This window comes from Pelodiscus sinensis, chromosome 4 (assembly GCF_052426305.1).
Source record: "Pelodiscus sinensis isolate ZL-2025 chromosome 4, ASM5242630v1, whole genome shotgun sequence".
Classification (NCBI taxonomy): domain Eukaryota; kingdom Metazoa; phylum Chordata; order Testudines; family Trionychidae; genus Pelodiscus; species Pelodiscus sinensis.
In genome coordinates, this window is record NC_143055.1 from 27,762,045 (window position 1) to 27,778,719 (window position 16,675).

A 16,675-nucleotide genomic window follows, 5' to 3' on the forward strand; every position below is an offset into this window, starting at 1 on the left:
TCAGTCCCTATTGAAACTGGAAGAAACAGAAGATATTTTAGAATTGGTACTTCCAGGAAGGTAATTAAAATGCATAATACAAATTCTTAATAAAAGAAGCAAAATGCAGGACAATGTAGCACTTTAAAGAATAACTAAATGGTTTATTAGATGATGAGCTTTCGTGGGCCAGACCCACTTCCTCAGATCAAATAGTGGAAGAAAATAGTCACAACCATATATACCAAAGGATACAATTTAAAAAAATGAACACATATGAAAAGGACAAATCACATTTCAGAACAGGAGGGGGATGCAGGGGGCGGAAAGGAAGGAAGGTAAGTGTCTGTGAATTGATGATATTAGAGGTGGGGAGAGTGGGATGTTTGTGAGCTAATACCACTAATACCATTAGCTCACAAACATCCCACTCTCCCCACCTCTAATATCATCAATTCACAGACACTTACCTTCCTTCCCCCCCCCCCCCGCATCCCCCTCCTGTTCTGAAATGTGATGTCCTTTTCATATGTGTTCATTTTTTTTAATTGTATCCTTTGGTATATATGGTTGTGACTATTTTCTTCCACTATTTGATCTGAGGAAGTGGGTCTGGCCCACGAAAGCTCATCATCTAATAAACCATCTAGTTAGTCTTTAAAGTGCTACATTGTCCTGCATTTTGCTTCAGCTACCCCAGACTAACATGGCTACATTTCTATCACTAATAAAAGAAGCAATTTCTTCACAGCCTTTTTCAATATGATGGGCTTTATTCTCACCAGATATAAATCTGTGCCATATTAATGGAATTATGTTCATTTTCTAAAGTCAGTAACACTATGCTATACCTAGCACAGCACAGTTAGTGTTGAAACCACTCAGGTACAAAAGACCAGACCCTCTGGGATGACCCTAAACCCATAAAACAGGACAGTTGACGGTGCAGACTGAACATCCTTATGATGTTACCTCAAAAAGGGATGATCCATAGAAAAGCTGAATAGGTGGCAATCCTACAAGGGGTGCTAGTACAACTAGGCTGCCTAAAGCATTGGCAGTAGAGGCTCTGGAGTCAAAACACCAACTACTCCCCATCCACCCACCGTTGTATAGAGGGGAATAGTTACTTTACACGGGCTTCTTTTCTCTCCTTGTTATCGGCAGTCAGCACAGAAGCAAAAAGGAGCCCCCTCACTTCCTTGTGTAGATACAACGAATGAATCAAATCTTGCCTTACCCTACTGTAGCATATGGAGGGATATTTTTTCTAACCATGTGCTCATTCTCCACTTTGACAATATATTGTTTACATTATATAAATATGAAACATTTCTACCCACATAGACTTACACTCTTTCTTTATTTTCTTTTAACTCATAATTCTTTAAAATTAATGTTATTTTAAAAATGTACAGAATTACAAACAAGAATATAAATGCAATAAAATCATACCTGGTGTTTAATGAAAGCATATATACATTTGATAATGTCCCTTTTTTGTATATATATCAAATCAATAATTATCTATTTCTATGTATATCTAATTAAACCCTTCAAATTTGTTCCTGCTTTCAGAATTGTCAATGTATTCTGACTTGTGTTTTTGAGGACGGGAGCGCTACATTTTTTACACCATGTAAATTAACGAGCACACTGAAAATGAAATATTAGTGTACCGGCACCATAATTTTAAAATACAATAAAACTATATATAGCCATATAAACATACACTTGAATGTATATAAATATACTTACATTATTTTTAACCAGAAAAATCTTCTGAGTTCGTCTTTTTTCTAATTTAGTAGAACACAAATTTTGTAAGTGTAGAATGTTTTAAATCTATGCATAAATAAAGAACATACATGGAAGGCTGTAACCGTACATACAACTGACTCAAGCATGAATGAGATGCAGCTTACCTTGAAGGAAAATTTATTATTCATTTCAGATTTTTTTTAACACCAAGAAAATATTTTAGTAAAAGCGACATATGCAAGACAATTACCTGTGATTGTTCCATTTCTGCTTTGTTTAATTTGATGCCAAGTATGTCAGCAGCAATTCTCTGAAAACACAGGAAGACCTACATAAAAAAATAGAGCTTAAATGATTAAAAACAGACATCCTCCAGTTACTTTTAAATACATCAGACCTTTCCTGAACTGTAAACAATGAGATATGCAAAAATATGATCTGTGCAAAGCAGATCTGAAAATAACTTCATCTTGTAAATTCAATACTGTTTAAAATAATTCAGCAATGATATAAAGGTAGAACAGCACTCTGGATTGTTAAGCAACACTTCTACTTTATCTCCAGAGACTTAAATTTAAACAATTGCTTATACTAAACCCCTCTCAAATATGATGGTTAGCTTTGCAAAGTATGGACATGGGTATTCACTAATGTTTGCTTGAAAAATATTTTACCATTGCATTGTGCAGCAGAAATACGGTTTCCGTACCTTAGAACAATAAGGTTTAGAGATACACCACTGGGACCCTATTCTGCATATGATTAGTTCTGCACCTAAAGTTAGGCAAACATGCATTTGTAAAATAGTATCCTAAATCCACAAAGGTTTTAAGAAACAACATTATCTCATTACTAACATGCTGCATTTAAAATATGTGGCAGCCTGGCACTGAATCAGATTTAGACAATAAAACAAGATGGACATGTTGCATAAAACCCCTTTTAAAAATGAAATTATTCCCTAGAATGATACTTGGGCTGTACCTAAGCTATAAGATTTTTCTTTTGTCCTTGAATTAGTTGGATACAGACAGTTAAACAAAATTAATCACATCCATACTGAGTCAGTTTAAAAATCCTTGCATTTTTACCCTGCTACCAAAAATCCCTGAATCTAAACAATTTCCATTGCAATGCGCTATGGATATCTATTTCCCCTTCCCAGCACAGCTCCCAAAAGAACTGAAAGTCCTCTGCTCTACTGTGAGACAGTAGCATAAGAATTAGCAGTGGTGGAAGTAATTTAAAATTTCTTACAGGTACTGTCCTATTGTAACCCAGGTCCCTGCCAGTTCTTTAAATAGCTCCCAGCTGGCTTTTGCCACAGCTCAGCCAGTTCTTGCCAGAGCCTTCACCAGGGCACACCCGCTTAACTTTCTCATCTGAGAATGAATGAAACTATTTCAGCTAGTCCATATCTACACTGGCATTAAGGTGAGTAATACTGAACTCTTAGATTGAATACACTCATCCGGGAGATTTAAGAATGGAGTAGAAGCTTTAACTTTATAAGTAGCTGCTCACAAGAGATGATACTTCAGTGTAATGTATTCTTTTAGGTTAAAATATCTTTACAGTTTTTAGCCAACAAATTAAAAAACTCAACAAAAATCTATGAAACGCTTACATAGTTAGGCGATTAGTGAAAAAGAAAGCTAAAAACACTTTCACAGATTTTAACATTATCATCAACTACAAAGAAAGGAACTGTTAATTTGCTGATCACTAACAGTGAATCAAATCAATTTGAAAAGGAGACACTGCCTATTGGTAAAAAGGGCATATAGAATGGGCCTACTATAAAGAGTATTCGTTTTGTTTGTTCTAATAAACAATAAGTTACACTTAAAAAATTAACTAAATCTGACAAAGTGTTTGGAGTACAGACTTTTATACAAAAATTAAGGAGAACCAAGTGTTATGGCCGATTTAGAAACCCCTGGTAATGACTTTATAACAGCAATGTTGACAGACATCACATAATCTTATAGATTTGTGATAGAAGTTAAGTATTATAATATTATTATAATTTATGCTAATTGTAATTTTATTATAATTGTATTATAAGTCTATATTTTAATAAAGATCTTAACACGCAATCATTGATTACTCCATTTTTAAAACAATTTATTTTGTACATTAAAAGGTATTTTGATTATTCAATGATGTAGCCAGGGTAGTAAATCATTTATTAAATAATGACTTCCATTAAGAAGACAGTGAGATTGATTTAATGGCTTTTCATGCCCATTGCCACATCAATGTATGTAACAAAAGTTAAACACGACACCATGTAAACTGCCTGTTATTGTTAGCACAAACAAAAGTTCTTCCTTTCTCATCCAACCAATCATACTAGCCCCAGTTATGGTTCATAGTCAAATAATTAATCAAAAACGTGTTTTTATCTGTGTTCTGAAAATCAGTAAATTAAACTTCCATGAACCACCAAATTGAGCATGTTACTTGGCTGGGGACCCTCCACCGAAATGACAATACTTTAGGCTATGTCTAGACTGCAGGCTTCTTTTGGAAGAAGCTTTTCCGGAAGAGATCTTCCAAAAAAACTTCTTCCAGAAGACAGCGTCCACACTGCAAAAGAGCACTGAAAAAGCTATATGCTTTTTTGACAGATAGCGTCCACACTGAATGGACGCCATCTCGCATGTAAGCTGTGATTGCTATGGAAGAATGGCCCCCAGGGCACCTGTGCTTTTTCCTCTTTCCTCTTCTTTTGAAAGTACTCCCTCTTCACCTCTCATGCCTTTTTGCAAGAGAGCTCTTTTGGAAAAAGGCTTCTCTCTCGTAGAAAGAGGATTACCAACTCCAGAAAAACCCCTCTGTTCTTTCGATTTACTTTCAAAAGAACGCAATTGCAGTATGGCAAAACTCTGTAGTGTAAACATACCCCCAGAGACTAGACTATCAGCAAAAAGCTTATTGTATCTGTCATTATATGCACAGAGAAAGAAAGAGACAGTGTGCAAACTAGCCAGATATCAAACTATTTATAGATTAGAAACAATATGTGGAATTTCAAAGCAAACAAGACATCACTATAATTAACAAAGCATAATTATAACACACTATAATAATGATCCACACTACTAGGCAAGCAGGTGCATCCTGTAATGACTGAAATTCTGTATAGCTTGATCATGGAGTACAGTGAAATTACCACATCACAATCCAAAATTATAGTTTTTAAAAAAATCTGTAACAATTTGTTTTGTCTTACTTACAGAATCGCCTGTCTTGGCTGACACAAAATGGCTACTGAAACCATTTTCCTGGCAAAATCGTTGGTGTTTGTCAGCTTTCACTGTTCGCATATGCTCCAAATCAACTATAAAAGGTTCAAAGGAGAAATTACTATAATGGAGCCCATAGTGGCATCAGTTACTCCTTGAAAATGTTTACAACAGATAAAATCCTTCCTTTAGGAAAAATAACCTAATACTTAAATTTCTATGTGTACATCTAAAAATAAATTACAATAAACGTTGAACTTTGAAATGCAACAAACATTTAAAATAAGAGCCTCCTTCTATGCTCAGATGAATACATGGAGCTCCTGCTGTCTCTATTAGGAGCCATGTCCATGAGTCAGAGTAAAATGCTCCGCATGAAAATGTGATACACTATGAAAATTCTAATACAATTCAAATACTGTTACAGGTAAAGGTTAAGCTTACAGATACATATCTGCTTCTATATAGTTTGAATCCAAGTTAAAATGTAAATTATAAAGATTTTTAATAAAGAGCGGTGCAACAAACATATCCATTACATTAAAATCCACTGAAAATATTGACATTAGTTTATTTGTAAGTGGAGTTTTAAATTCCACAAAGATATACTTCAGAAAGCTGTATTAAACAACATAAAATGCATATTTTAGAGTGGTGAGCATTATTTTCATTTTTACCCTTATATACCCACTGGAAGCAGAGCAAAACTTTTAAACAATATGTTTCATTGAAAAGCCCTGGGTGCTTAAAATACAACATGGATCTCAAGTCTTGTACAGGTTTTATTGTGTACATTCCAATTTCTGCAAATCTGATCCTAGAGTAACTGGGAGCTATATTGAACAGTTTCTCTTTTTATTGCATTACAGTCCCTATAAGGGTGTTGACTCAATGCCATCAAATTATAAGGCAAATATATTCACAAGGATTTAAGGACAACTAGGCTCTTTGAGTCAATACAGGAAAAAAAACTTAAACTGATTTCCTGAGGAAGGGACCCAACTGACTTGTAAAAACTTGTAAATTTGCAAATCTAGTAAGTCTGCATAATAGTGTCATTTGACTTAAAAAATGGTCTTATACTACATAAAAGGCTTTATTTAAAAATGATATTGGAGGTCTTTTATTTGCAGGCTTCTGGAGGGGTTTTTTGCAACATTTTTTATCTAACGATGAGATTCCTATATTCCATTTATACTGTGTACATTGTTCAATACAGAGCTTTTTGCCATATGTTGCATTTCCTTGCATATCACTGATGCCTTGTTTACAAGAAGAGGCCTAAAATCATCCACCTACCATAATAGGCATTAATATTGCGGAGGACTAAAATACTAAGTTAGTAACAGTAATGTTTACGGTAGTGGTTTATTGTAATATTGAAGCTAGAATAGTTATTTAACAAAAATAGGAAGAACAAATACAGTGAAGGTAAGTCTCAAATGAAGTCAATAACCAATTAAAAAAAACCTGAACCGCTTATAAAAAATACCAAGTGTTTTTTTTTCTCTTGAAAATAACATATACTATAAGAGAAAGCTTATGTCAAGAAATGTTTTTGATTGAAAATACAGAATACTTTTACTATTTTTAGGCTTAACATTGCTGTGTGGGAGAAAACTATATCACCACACCTGGTGGAGAACTATTTTGAGTGGGAGAAGGAGAAGAATTTTTATTTTATTTTTTACATTCAACATTATTAGGCCAAACTTTTAGAGAGGGCTCAACACAGCCTCCAATTTTATTATGTTTTTTTACACGTATTAGTAAAAGTGCATAAGCTAACTATGCACCTATACTAATACAGAACACACAAGATAAATGTGATTAATACAAAAGAGTCTGCCACTGATACCATTTAATCCCACCAATGACTCCCAAAATTGCACAACCTCTCTCCCCCAGAAAAAATATTAAAAGAACAGAGATGCTCCACAGCATGCTTTGACAAATTCCAGATCTGTTGGTCCAAGTGGCAGCCCTCTCATTAAAATTACCGTTGCAGTTCCCTCTCCCTTTTAAACCAAGAGATGATCTTTCAAGAAGTTCCACTGATTGCAACCGTGATGGTATCCATCAAAGAGAAGTTCCTTCAGGTAGCCAAACCCAAGTCATTTAAGCCTCAGTTCAGCAAGATACTTCTACATTGGTTTTGAATTAGTTTCAGCAGAAAATGCAAGGTATTGGGTAAGAGGTCTAAGGCCCTGATCCAGCATGTTTTTTAGGCACAGACCTAACTTCAAGCACATCAGTAGTCACAACTTAACACCACCTTAAAATCCACACTAAAACTATGTGAAAGCCTATGCAGATCTTAGGGTAAGGATGTAACATACGCTTCATAAAGCTTTACTTGAATAGAAGAATAGCACTATAGTGGCATGGTATGAAGTCCCAAAACGAAAAATAGAACATCATCACAGGTTAAACAAATGAGAAAGAGGAAGATTGACAGAGTAATAACATGGGAAAGAAAGAGGAATGGGAATAATTGTATGTAACAGGCTATGTCTAGACTACAATGATCTTTTAGAAAAAGGTACGCAAATTGCACTCTGCAAGTTGTGTACCTTTTTCCGATAGCCTCTTCTGAAAAAACTTTCCCAAAATTTGGCCCATCTACACTGGGCCAAATTTCAGAAAATGCTCCTCCTTCGGAAGAGCCCTTCTTCCTCGTGGAAGGAGGAAGGCAAAGCTTCTAAAAGAGCGCGTCTGCTCTTCCTCAAAAAAAAGCAGAAAAGCAGACGCATTCCCTGGACACAGAGCAGTTTTTCCGGGATACCTTCCGGTATCCCAGAAAAAGCCCATAGTTTAGACGTAGCCACAGAAAGAAAAAATGGAAAAGCAGTGCCAATAGATCCATAACAGGAGGTTGCTAGCAACCAGTAAGCAATGTAATCTAACAGAACATAATATGCTGAAAACAAAAACAAAAAACAGTAACCAGAACTATTTGAATAATCCTCCAGCAGATATTGGCCTGCTTCTCATGCAAATACAGAAATGAAGGTGCAATAGTGGTGAGTCCCAATACTTTCAAAGCAGAAGTATAGTCAATAATGAGTTCATACTTTTCTGCAAACGTAATTAAATTTCCTACACTTGGCTATTACGCCAGCCATGAATCATGGAAAACCCAAAACCATGCCATTGTCAATCTTACTCTCCCTCATCTTTCTGCAAGTTGTATTTCCTCAGTCTTAGAAGAGGCAACTTCAAAGGTGGTCACTGAACGCTCTATCAACCACATTATTACCATTAACTATATTCAGGCCCATTTTGGGATATCCAACATTCAAAAAAGGCCACGGGTTTAACTCTGTCTACCTTCCAGAATGCCAGTTAAGAGCAGATTATCCCCACCAATTTTATTTTCTAAATTTTTGAGTTTTTTTTCTCTCTCTCTCTTTCTGTCTCTCTCTCACACACTAAATTTCTTTTTTTTTAAATTCTATTAACCTGATTGGTAGTAGGACACTATCATCCATGGCTGTGAAAGTTGGCTAATCCATTCATTTAATCCAGGTAGCTAAAACATTGAGAAAGTGTATCCAAAGTCCCTGAAGTGAAATTAATTGAACAGAAAAAAGATAATGCCTAACTGAAACACATTCAGTGACAAATTAAGAGACAAGATGAGATGGTGGCCATCTCCCCGCAATGGGGAGAGGGCAGGAAATGGGACCCTGAAACTAGAGGTTGTGGTAACTACCAAAGACAGTTTCAATCAGTGATGCATTCCATACTGTTAATGGGGCTTGTGGGTAACTATTTGCTCATTTACTGTCTTACTCTATGCTCACTAGGGCTATGTCGACACTGCAGCGCTATTTTGGGATACCAGAGGTATCCCGAAATAGCTATTCTGCGTCTTTTGCGTGTGCTTGTTATTTTGAAATATAACTGACTTACTATTCTGACGTCCCTGTAAACCTCATTCCACGAGGAGTAAGGGACATTTCGGAATACAGATTTATTTTGAAATAAGTTTAGACCGTGTCAAATTTCAAAATAAGATATTTCAAAATTGACTCGAAATAAGGTACACAATTTGCGTAGCTCAAATTGTAACAAATGCAACAACCTTACTTCATCAGTACATATCAAATAAGGGTGTGTCTACACCGCACCAGAGCGCGAAATAAGTTGCACAATCAAAATTCATAATCTCTCTACAACTGATTTGATTCCAAAACCAAGTTATTTAAGAATGTATTAACCTGTTTTTTCATATGGACAATTTCCCAGTCAGTATGAGGCACAGGATAACCTACTGGATGTGGGATGCACACAGCAGAGATGCAATACCTTTGTTTTAGTAAGGTTTTTGACACATATAGCTGGTACTAGTCAATATGTTTGTTAATTACTTGGATAACCAATTTGGGAGTATGCTTACAAAATCTGCAGATAACACCAACCTGAGAAGAGCTTCAAACACTTTGGAAGACAGGTTTGGAATTCAAAACAGCCTAGACAAATTGGGAGTATTGGTGAGAAATCAGCAAGATGAAATCCCATAAAGTTGAGTGCAAAATACTATTCTTCAGAAGGAAAAAAATCAAATGCACAGCCACAAAAAGTGGAATATGTTAATAGAAGATTTAAAAGGGGCTTTAGGAGCTGTAGCACCGGAACTTGGGTTAAGGGGGCCCTGAAAAAAGATTTCCAGCTTGCCAAAAGTTCAGGTTGTTTTGCAGGGCTCCCTAAAGATATGTCTACACTGTAGACTTCTTCTGGAAAAGCTTATGCAAATGAAGCGCGGAGTGGAATATCACTGCACTTCATTTGCATTTTTGCACAAGGAGATGTGTAGACGACTCCTTTTTGCACAAATCCCTCTTGCGCAAGAGCCGTTCTTTCTGAAAAAATGAGGAAGAACGGCTCTTGTGTAAGAGGAGGTTATTGCACAAAAAGGAGTTGTCTACACATCTCCTTTTTGCGCAAAAGCCTCTTGTGCAAAAACATCTGCTAATCAATTATGCAAATTGGATGAGGATGGTTTAATAAAGAGAAATGCAAAATGCTCCACTTAGGAAGGAACAATCAGTTCCATACATACAAGATGGGAAGCGACTGTCTAGGAAGGAGCATGGCGGAAAGGGATCTAGGGGTCATAGTGGACCACAAGTTGAATATGAGTCAACAGTGTGATGCTGTTGCAAAAAAAGCAAATATGATTCTAGGTTGTATCAACAGGTGTGTTGTAAGCAAAACTCGTGAAGTCATTCTGCCGCTCTACTCTGCACTAGTTAGGCCTCAGCTGGAGTACTGTGTCCAGTTCTGGGCGCCACATTTCAAGAAAGATGTGGAGAAATTGGAAAGGGTGCAGAGAAGAGCGACAAGAATGATTAAAGGTTTAGAGAACATGACCTATGAAGCCAGGCTTCATGAACTGGGCTTGTTTAGTTTGGAAAAGAGAAGATTAAGGGGGGACATGATAGTGGTTTTCAAATATCTAAAAGGGTGTCACAAGGAGGAAGGAGAAAAATTGTTCCTCTTGGTTTCTGAGGACAGGACAAGGAGTAATGGGCTTAAAGTGCAGCAGGGGAGGTTTAGATTGGACATTAGGAAAAAATTCCTAACTGTCAGGGTGGTCAAATATTGGAATAAATTGCCAAGGGAGGTGGTGGAATCTCCCTCTCTGGAGATATTTAAGAACAGGTTGGATAGACATCTGTCAGGGATGGTGTAGACGGAGCTTGGTCCTGCCTTGAGGGCGGGGGGCTGGACTCGATGACCTCTTGAGGTCCCTTCCAGTCCTATTATTCTATGATTCTATGATTCTATGAAATGAAGTGCGGTGATATTCCACTCCACACTTCATTTACATAAACTTTTCCGGAAGAAGGCTACAGTGTAGACGTAGCTTAAGACTGGGACTCAGGCTGCAGCTACTAAAGCCCCTGAATATTATCTGGTCCTGCCTGCTGCAGGGCAGGAAGGCATTTCCACACACTGCCATCCGCCCCATTGTACTGGAGCATGGGGGGCGAGGGGAGGGAGGTGCGGGGGGAGAAGCTCCATCCCCACACTATCCTCACCTGCAGGCTCCACTCCTGCAGCTCCTGGCTGGGATTCCTGGCTAATGGGAGTTGCAAGAGGTAGTGCCTATAGGCAAGCACAGGACAGCACTGATGGCACTGCGACAACTGCTTCCCTCCACATCAACAGGGAGATGTTCCAGGTAAAAGCCCTGGGCCCCAAACCTCTGGTCCATGCCTGAGCCCTTCCCATGCCCTAACTCCATCCCAGACCCTGCACCCAAACCCCCTCCTGATCCCCCTCCTGCATGTTAAGTCAATTCCCTTCTACACCCTACATCCCAACCCTGAAACCCAGCATAGCATCCTAATTCCTTCCTAGATCCCACATCCCCACCCTCAGTCGGAGCCCTGACCACCTCCCACACCCACTGTCCTGCCTCAACTTGCAGCTCCATCTGGCACTCTGAACCCCTCATCTGACCTCACCCTGAGACTACTGACTCCCAAAAAGTATAATTGTCCAGCTCCCCAAAAGAGGACATCCAGCTCTAAATACAGATGAGTTAAGATGGGTTTTTTTTTTTGCTTGTGTGTGACCCCAACTGATTTTCCTCTGAGTCAAAGACCTCTGAAAACAAGTTCCCCATCCCTGCCATATATCATACACTGTTAGATTAACTAAAAATACTTCAAGACAGATCATTTCTTAAAATTTACAATAGGAAAATGGAATTCAAACAATGCTTCTGAATTTTTATATACAAAGATAATATTTTGCTGTGCAAAACCCATTTTGGACACAAAGAATGGCCTACCTGTTGTATAAGAGAGATTCGGTCCAAAGTTTCAACCAAAAACCAGGTAGAATAAATGCCACTAAACCTGCATTTTGAGGCATGCAAAATTCTGGTTCTAATGAAAACATATGGCATATGGATTTAGAAAACCAAGAAAGCAGAGCGAGACCATTTTTTGTTTAAATATCTTTTAAAGTTATAGTTGACAGGAACAAACTACATAAATGGATTACACACAGGTCTAGTCTTGATCAGATTAAGAGGTGTATATTAACACTACTTTTTGCAGCCTCTTATGTCCATATGAAGGTCAGATATAATCTATCAGTAGACTGCAGAATCTGGTCCAGAATTCTTTATCTTGAGACTGTATCTTTCTTTGAAGCAACAGAAACAGCAACAGAAACAGAGCAGACGAGAGGCCAGTTAACAATTTACTGTGCTACCTTATCATGGTGACGATATTGGCTAAGAAGTGATTTAGATCTCAGAAGTGATCCTAAACTTTTTAATTTGCACCATTAAGATGGCAACCCACATATAACAAAATAAAAAAAGCTTGCATCAGACTACTTATCAAACGTCTTTTTAAAGGCAGGGATATGTGATCATTTTCATTCCGATCCACAGTAAACATGGAAAAAATTAATAATCAAAACTGTTTAATTAGCTGTAGCCCATTGATTTCTATAAAATAAAACAGGTACTAATTTTATTAGCTTAGCAGAAATTGATTTTAACAAATAAAAATGTGACACCAAGTCCCATGAGGCACATTTTTATTGTCTCAAAATAAGACTTGGTAATAAAACATGTTTAATGTAACTTACTATATAAAGCTGTAATAAAGCTGGTAACTACTATGGCAGGCTAATAAGTGCCAAAAGATGTTTTATTGGGTAATCAACAAAATGCTGTATGTTATGGTTAAGGTATTTCAAAAATAAATAGTCAGTCACTTCATGGCCAATAAATGACAAATTCTGAGAATAACATCAAAAATTCCAAAAAAAGTAACAAAATCAAATAATTACACATACTTTCAAATGGAGCTCTGCTAGAGAGAGAGCAGCAATTATGAAGAAATAGGGTCCAAAACACTCAGGCAGGAGAAAGGTATCTACATATAGTAGTCATTGCCACACACCCAGTGGCTTCCAGCATTCTGTACCAACACCACTGACAACTCCAGAAAGAATGAGAGTTTGCTGGATTAATAGCAAGTCAGATTACAATTCTGCATGAATGCTGCACAACAGTCGGGAGAATGGGCGCATACAGCTCACAAGGCAATTTAAAGTCACATCAGGAAGCAGCCATGGAAGCTTGTGTTGTGAGGTGGGAGAGGTGGAGAGGGGCAGGCACTATGCAATGCATATTAGATAAGACCAATGTCTGTGTATGTTCAGTGGTTTGCCGGGGTTTCTCAAGAATCTCCAGATTATTCATCTAACCAACATGGCACCACTGTGATATCGAGAACCTGAATTATGCTTATGGTAAGGTATTGTATCTACCACTAATTGCTAAATTACCCATTTTTAAAACCACATTAAATTAACACATTTGACACAGATAATTTCACAAGGGCTTCCCAATTTAAATCTGGTACCCCTTTAATTTAAAAATGTACAGTCGTGCTAGCTGTGTTGTGAGGACATCCACCATTAATAGTTCTCATGTTTACACTTAAACTTCATAAATAAATGTTACTTTTTTTGTCGTATACATGTATTATACATGTACATACATTTACAATTATCCATTTTTATAATTAAAATGGACAATTTCATATTTAAATGTAATTAAGGGTAGTTTACTCTATAAAAGACTATAGTTATAAGCAGTACTATAGAGTACGCTATGGAAAATGATATATAATCTTTCACCAAAGTATTTGCAGCTGTTCATACAAGTTATAAAATTACACAAAGTATAAATAATGAGCTATCAAAATTAGCCCACACAGACATGACAAGTAAAATGCACTCATAATTTATTAATTTCATTTACATGTGCTTAATATTATGTACATATTTTCTCTTCTAAAATACTCCTGGGTCATTATATAAATGTGCAACATATAACAATTTCTCTTTTTCATCTTATTTGCTTACTATAGCATTAGATGACCTGTTTCACTAGAAATCTTTAACTCGGTCACAGTAAGCAAATGAAGGGAATTGTTTTCATACTGGTTTGTATGGGAAAACAATGTAAGGAAACAATATAGTTCAAACACTACAATCATTTTAACTTCACTTCTGATATTTAAGATTCAAGTTTTGTTTGTGCTTAGGTACTGACGCACTAGGGAGAAGGAGGAAAGGCACCACCAAAGCAGAAGTGTTTTAATATATCATGACTTAAGACATTTTGCCACTGGAATAGTAGGAGATAGATGCAAGGCAACAGGATTTTCTATGCCTGTTTACCTGGTATGCTCTTTAGCCATATCCTACCAGGCTGTTGATTGGCAGGGTCCGCAGTTCTGGCAAGATACAGTCTCACCTATACCAGTACAGGTTGTATCAAGGATGTTAAGGACTAATCGACTATCTGATAAGCAAATGCTATCAGATAGAGGCAGCAAAGGGGGGGAAGGGGGAGCCCACTAAGGGCTCCATGTGTCACTGCCGCTTTGAAACACGGTGTCGGCGTTTCAAAGGGGCAGTGCCACACAGCTGATCCCAGGCTCCATGCAGAACTGCCCCTTTGAAATGCCATGGCAAGGAGGTCTGGAGGCACAGTTTGGAGCTCCAGGCCCAGCCACCAGAGAGTTGCAGGTCCGGTGGCTCAGCGGGGAGCTCTGGCTCTGGTAGCTGGGGAGCTCTGATCCTGGAGACAGCCAGTGGTGCAGCAGAGAACTCCAGCCCCAGTAGCAGCAGGACTAGCAACGCAGCAGGGGGCTCTGGCCCTGGCTGCGGAGAAACTCCAGCCCTAGCTGTAAAGTGGGGCACTCCAGCCCTGCCCCCACCCCAGCAAGAGTGGGTCCAGTGGCACAGCAGAGAGCTCCCCAGTCAAGCAAATCCCTTCAATAGGGACCACGCCAAGGGGGTGCTGGACCCAGGGAGGTTCAACCTGTAGTGCTGTTTCCTCCCCTTGTATTTCCCAAAACCCCAAAGTTATGGCTCTCTTCTGCCTAAGTCTATTACTCTGTGCCTATTGCTCCCCAGCTAAGTCCAGGAGCTTTTCATTAACCCTTAAAGTTTATTTGGATGTTCCAGGTAGGAATAGTATTTTGTTAGATTTCCAGGCTGCGTATACTGTCATTTTCAATAATTTTTCATTTAAAAAACAAAACTTATCTAAGATATTTAGATAAAAAGTAAACAACATATGCAGGTATCATATGCATTAATCAATCACCTAGTTGCGTTATTTCAGTATTCAATCATTTTCTCATTGCTATTATACACTGTTTCACCTACAGAGAGAGAGACGGCTTTTCAAAAACCAGCTTGGACTTGACACTTGTAAATTACGGTCAATATAATACACTCTCCTTTACAAGGTAAACAATGGAACCTTAGTGTCAGAATGGGAAGTGCAACCTTTTATACTTAAATTTCTATTAATGCTTGTAATCCTTTTCTCACACTAAAACTGTATCAGATGCCAAGAAAGGAATACACTTTTAGTGAAGTCCTGATGAAACATACACGATGATTCTGACTTAAGGAAGCTGAAAGGGAAATATAAATACAATTCCAGTACAGGATTTTCTCAGTAATTTTTTAGGTTATCAAGAAAACATCTAGCGTGTTGCTCTGGTTATACTCATTTCAGACAAACTGCGTGTCACATTAACTACCTCCAGGAAGTTATTCCAAACACAAAATAAACTGTTTATGCCCCTGCTCAGATAGATAGCATGACAGATTGTTATTAGTTGGAGACAGATGAAATACATTAATTTGATTGCAAGCATGTGTTTACTTTCTCGCTGTCATATACACTCTAATGCTGATGTTTCTTTATGAGGACATAGTCACAAATCAGATACTGTATTAGAAGAAATGTTAACGGGTGAATAATAATAGCCAGTGCCAATTTTTTAGCATTTTAGAAATAAATTATTACTTTGACACTTTCTCCTACAAAACCATGAAAGTAGTTAGGAATTACATTCCCAAAAAACTGGATTGATAGCCCAAAAACTCCAGTAAGTACACAATATATTTTAAAAGCTTCCTTCTCAGCAGAAAGCCACAAGTATTAAAAATACGCATTTCACAACAATTCGAGAAAAACAGCTTATTTATAATTTTAATTCCTTTTAAACCAAGGAATAAATTCTAGCAAAGTTCTAGAGTTAGGTGCAAGAAAATTCATGCCCCATGGAGGCAATGTAAGGTGGAAATTTTTCATCCCTGGCTCCTCTAAAACAGGAAAGATTTAATAACAGGAGCTGCAAAAGGATGTTCTGAGAGCAGAGGTGAGATCTGTGTGATTTTGTGTGCAAGCTTCCTTTTGTACATACAACTCCTGAGCATGGCACCAGCATAAATGTATAAAAACTATGCTGATTACTTTTGCTCCTAAAACAAGTAATGTGCACTATGACAAATAGATTTAGTGTATGCAGGTATATTATTAACTTTGTTTTCTCCTAAATCTCCAGGAAGAAATCACAGCCAATGTGGACCAGACTGTCCACCACTGTCTTTGATTTGGGAGGCAGAAGGGGGGCATGTGATGGATAGGAAGAGTGCTGGCCTTTTCTGAACATCTCAGCATTCAGTAACCAAAGGGTTAAACTCAGGTAGCTAAGAGGTGTTGGCAGGGAGCTAAGAGAGCCAATGGAGATAGGTGTTGAGATCTGATATAAAAGAAACCCTCCTTGCTTTTCCACTTTGTGTGAGTTTTAACCCAGGATTTGGGTGAACAAGATGAA

At 37.6% G+C, this 16,675-nt stretch overlaps 1 protein-coding gene across 6 annotated transcripts in view; it reads right to left on the bottom strand.

Moving 5' to 3' along the window:
* RAB28 (RAB28, member RAS oncogene family) overlaps positions 1-16,675 on the bottom strand; it is a 110,588-nt gene that overhangs the window by 9,481 nt on the left and 84,432 nt on the right. For 2 of the 6 annotated variants that reach the window (XM_006128171.5, XM_006128170.5), the window contains exons 5-6: positions 4,983-5,086; positions 1,991-2,050 (exon numbers count right to left, since the gene is read on the bottom strand). In XM_006128171.5, coding sequence (XP_006128233.1) covers positions 1,991-2,050; positions 4,983-5,086 — 164 coding nt within the window. Of the gene's footprint in view, positions 1-1,737; positions 1,779-1,990; positions 2,069-4,982; positions 5,087-16,675 lie in introns of all 6 variants that reach the window. The other 4 variants (XM_006128169.5, XM_006128168.5, XM_075930727.2 and 1 more) reach the window with 3 other exon arrangements.